This window comes from Mus caroli, unplaced genomic scaffold (genome assembly GCF_978045245.1).
Source record: "Mus caroli unplaced genomic scaffold, Mus_caroli_1 scaffold_8, whole genome shotgun sequence".
In the NCBI taxonomy this organism is placed as follows: domain Eukaryota; kingdom Metazoa; phylum Chordata; class Mammalia; order Rodentia; family Muridae; genus Mus; species Mus caroli.
This window is the reverse complement of record NW_028227263.1, coordinates 121530557-121534655: the sequence shown is the minus strand read 5'-3', so window position 1 is coordinate 121534655 and position 4099 is coordinate 121530557. Positions and strand designations below refer to the sequence as shown.

The 4099-nt window shown below is 38.5% G+C and overlaps 1 protein-coding gene across 1 annotated transcript; it reads left to right on the top strand.

Annotated features, from left to right (window-relative positions):
* The first annotated feature begins 2062 nt into the window (after window positions 1-2062).
* On the top strand, window positions 2063-3010 carry LOC147003384 (vomeronasal type-1 receptor 4-like). Its single transcript, XM_085842053.1, has one exon. The coding sequence runs from the start codon at window positions 2093-2095 to the stop codon at window positions 3008-3010; it is 918 nt and encodes a 305-aa protein (XP_085698179.1). The 5' UTR covers window positions 2063-2092.
* The last annotated feature ends 1089 nt before the right edge of the window (window positions 3011-4099 follow it).

The window sequence follows — 4099 nt, the reverse complement described above, 5'->3', positions numbered from 1 at the left end:
TACAAAGTATATTAGACTTCTGATAAGGATTCATGAGTATGTCAGAAAATAAGTCATCATCTACCTTCAAAGAAGCGGATACTGGAATAACCCCAGGACCCAGGTGGGGAAGAGTAGCTTCAATTAATAAATTTGTCAGAAGTATGTGTCCTGGGATAAACATGGGGAAAGTTGGAATGATGCAACTTCCTGGGAAATTAGGAAAGCTGAATAACTTCTTGCCAGTTTTCTCCAAAGACCTATTGTCAGTATAATTTTGCAAGAGTGAAATAGTACTCTGTAGAAATGCACATAATGTATCCCTTGTTTTACTCTTGAGCGCCCCAATTCACATTTGACTACAAGATCAATTCAGAACTTAGATTCTCCCAAAGGGAACACGAAAACGCTCCTCTAACTTCTGCCCAGGTACTCATTAACACCTAACAAACTCCTAGACATCATTAGTAAGCATCAAAAAGGAATGGAGGTTTGCTCTGGGGATAAATGATTTTTCCTTCATTGGAGGTATCCCAAAGACACCATGCAGACAAATGTGCGGACGCCACAGATGACACAATAATATACTCTCTGAAGGATGTCACATCCATGTACCCTATTATTTTATGAGACTGGAAAACTAGACTCTGCTGGGTTACCTTCAAAGCACTGCATCGAGACTAAGAAACCAATCTCCATTTCCTTGCATTCTTTCTCAGGCAAAGAGTGACACAGAGAATTCTTCAATGTAACAGGCACTATGAGATATGATTCTTTAAGAGCTGGGCTCTGCAGCTGGCCTTCAGATGAGCATCTTCATCCTGACTGTGGCACAGAAGGTGGGGTTCTTTCAACCATAGATTTCTGCTTAGAATTCTTTTCTCCTGTCTTCAGTGAAAATTGTGTTCTATAGCCAACATGAACCATTATTTCTTTTATAAGACTGCAGTTTAATACAAATAGGTAAATATTTTCCTTTCATCTCAATGAAATGTCTGTGTCCTAGAATAGTACTCAGCAGAAAACAGCATTTAGTGTAACCTATGCACGTGAGATGTTGAATTTTATCTGGTGGGTAGAGGCCCTCATGTTCCTATAGAAAACAAATAAATGAGTAAAGTGGAGACTAGGCATCAGCTTGCAAAGGGTATAATACTGATTGTGTTAATAATTTTGGCAGGAAGCTAGAGATGATGTAGGTAAGACTCTGGCACCTGGCATTTTAGACCAAAAATTAAGATCAGAAAAATTGTGAATAAATGTAAATTGTTTGCAGTTGGTTTTTTTCACATGGAGGATACATATGTAAACCTATGTTCATCTGTGTGATTAGAACACAGGTGGATTTATCACAAATATTTCATATTTGGTTGTGTGGATGATTAGCATAAAAAATTTCTCAAAAGCCAACAACTTAATATTCTACAACTGAATTCAGTTTCCAAACCTTATTGATTGCTATATGTAACCATACATGTTATTAACATACACATTACTTTAAACATGTTACTTTAATATAAGGACATTTTCATAATTATTTTATGGTGTATTTTTCTTTTCTTTTCTTTTTTATGGATTAATTTATTTTATTGATTAAGATTCATTTCTTTTTCAGCCTCTTCTCTCTCCTAATTATGTTGAATTCTGATGCCAAAATCTGATGAAGGACTCTTTAATTTATTATTGATTAAGTGATTTTTATTAATTTACATGCCATTTGCAGCATCCTCCCCTCCTAATTGTATTGAATTCTGATGATGGAATTACATACTCATACTAGTCTCTTTCCTGTCTTTATTCGTAATCAAAAGCCCATGGTATGTGAAAATGTGTGTTATTGTGTAGGTTATTGACCTATGTGATCATAAAGATGTAGTTGCTATACAAAATATATCGAGGCAGGAGTGATTCAATAAGTATAAAATATTATTCTGAGTTACTGTCCCTATATTGTTCTCCAGGCAAAGTTCCTTTATTGTGAAAGAATAGTGTCTCACTTATCAAGAGAAGAAATTATCCCAAATCAATTGATAAGCATGGACAATAGAACAGACCCCTGAGGATAGCAGTGTCCTGCCTAATCATCACTCCAGAGTTGAATAAAGGCCTCTTTATGTCTGCTCATGATAAATCCCTGAAAACCACTGAGGAAGTGACTCTTCAGATCCTCTTGCTTTGCCAGTTTGGAGTTGGAACTGTGGCCAATGTCTGTCTATTTGTCCATAATTTCTATCCAGTCTTGACTGGTTCCCAACAGAGGCCCAGACAGGTGATTTTAAGCCACATGGCTGTGACCAATGCCTTGACTCTCTTGATCACTATATTTCCAAACAACATGATGGCTTTTGCTCCAAGAAATCCTCTAAGTGACCTCAAATGTAAATTAGAATTCTTCACTCGCCTGGTGGCAAGAAGCATAAACTTGTGTTCCACCTGTGTCCTGAGTATCCATCAGTTTGTCACTCTTGTTCCTGTTAATAAAGGAAAACTTATACTCAGAGCAAGTGTCACAAACATGGCAAGTTATTCTTGTTACAGTTACTGGTTCTTCAGTGTCTTAAATAACATCCACATTCCAATTAAAGTCACTGGTCCACAGATAACAGATAATAATAATGGCTCTAAAAGCAAGTTGTTCTGTTCCACTTCTGGATTCAGTGTAGGCATCATCTTCTTGCAATTTGCCCATGATGCCATGTTCATGAGCATCATGGTCTGGACCAGTGTCTCCATGGTACTTCTCCTCCATAGACATCACCAGCAAATGCAGCACATCCTCACTCCCAATCAGAACCCCAGAGGCCAAGCTGAGACCAGAGCAACCCGTACTATCCTGATGCTGGTGGTCACATTTGTTAGCTTTTATCTTCTATATTTTATTTGTACCATCTTTCAAACTTTTTTTATAGATTCTCGTCTCTTTGTGAGGCATGTTGGTGAAGTTTTTATTGCAGGCTTCCCCACAATTTCTCCCTTACTGTTGATCTTCAGAGATCCTAAGGCTCCTTGTTCTGTGCTATTCAGCTGTTGAAAGCCAGAGTCACTGAAAAATGCCAAACACAGAAGGCAGTTTTATTAATACCATTAAGAATTTTATTCCATAAATATGTGTTAAACATCTTTTGCATGAACAAGTCATGGTTCACACTACTTACTGCTCAATACATCTAGAATAAAGAAGAAAAGAGGCAAAGACAGCTCATGATCAAGAGCCTTAAGAGGTATAATCTCAGGACTAGGGAGGATGCCAACATCCAAATGAACATCTTCCCCTGAAAGATCGTGGCAAACTCTTCACTCTGGGCCGTGGTCAAGCTGTTTTTCCAGTCATCAGAAACACCTGCCTGTCAGACAGGAAACAAAAGGTAATAGTACAACGAGGAGGCAAAGTTATTACTCTTTCTGTCAGTTGCTTCCCCAGTTACAAAATTGTTTTCTCAGATTAAAATCAAGCCTCTAACCTTTTCAGCTGCCTGAAAATGACCACAGACAGCAGGGCCCACAAGATAAATATCTGGAGTGGTTATAGCTATCATGTGATGAAACTGGAACCCTGACTTGTGGTACTTATTCCTGTGAACAAAGAAATATTTTGGCACTTTTTCTATTTGTATATGTATTTTGGATGTGTATATATTTATGTGGATTCCCTCTACTTAAGAATAATAGGTGTCATTGCATGCACTAGCAAGATTTTGCTGAAAGGACCCAGATATAGCTGTCTCTTGTGGGACTATGCCAGGGCCTAGCAAACACAGAAGTGGATGCTCACAGTCAGGTATTGGATGGATCAGAGGGCTCCCAATGGAGGAGCTAGAGAAAGTACCCAAGGAGCTAAAGGGATCTGCAACCCTAAAGGTGGAACAACATTATGAACTAACCAGTACCCCGGAGCTCTTGACTCTAGCTGCATATGTATCAAAAGATGGCCTAGCCGGCCATCACTGGAAAGAGAGGCCCATTGGAGACGCAAAATTTATATGCCCCAGTACAGGGGAACACCAGGGCCAAAAAAATGGAAATGGGTGGTTAGGGAAGTGGGTGGGAGGGTATGGGGGACTGTTGGGATAGCATTGGAAATGTAATTGAGGAAAATATGTAAAAAAAATTTTTAAAAAAA

Excerpts from the sequence above, each read along its gene's own strand:
- LOC147003384 (XM_085842053.1), top strand. The coding sequence starts at position 2,093 with ATGTCTGCTCATGATAAATCCCTGAAAACCACTGAGGAAGTGACTCTT.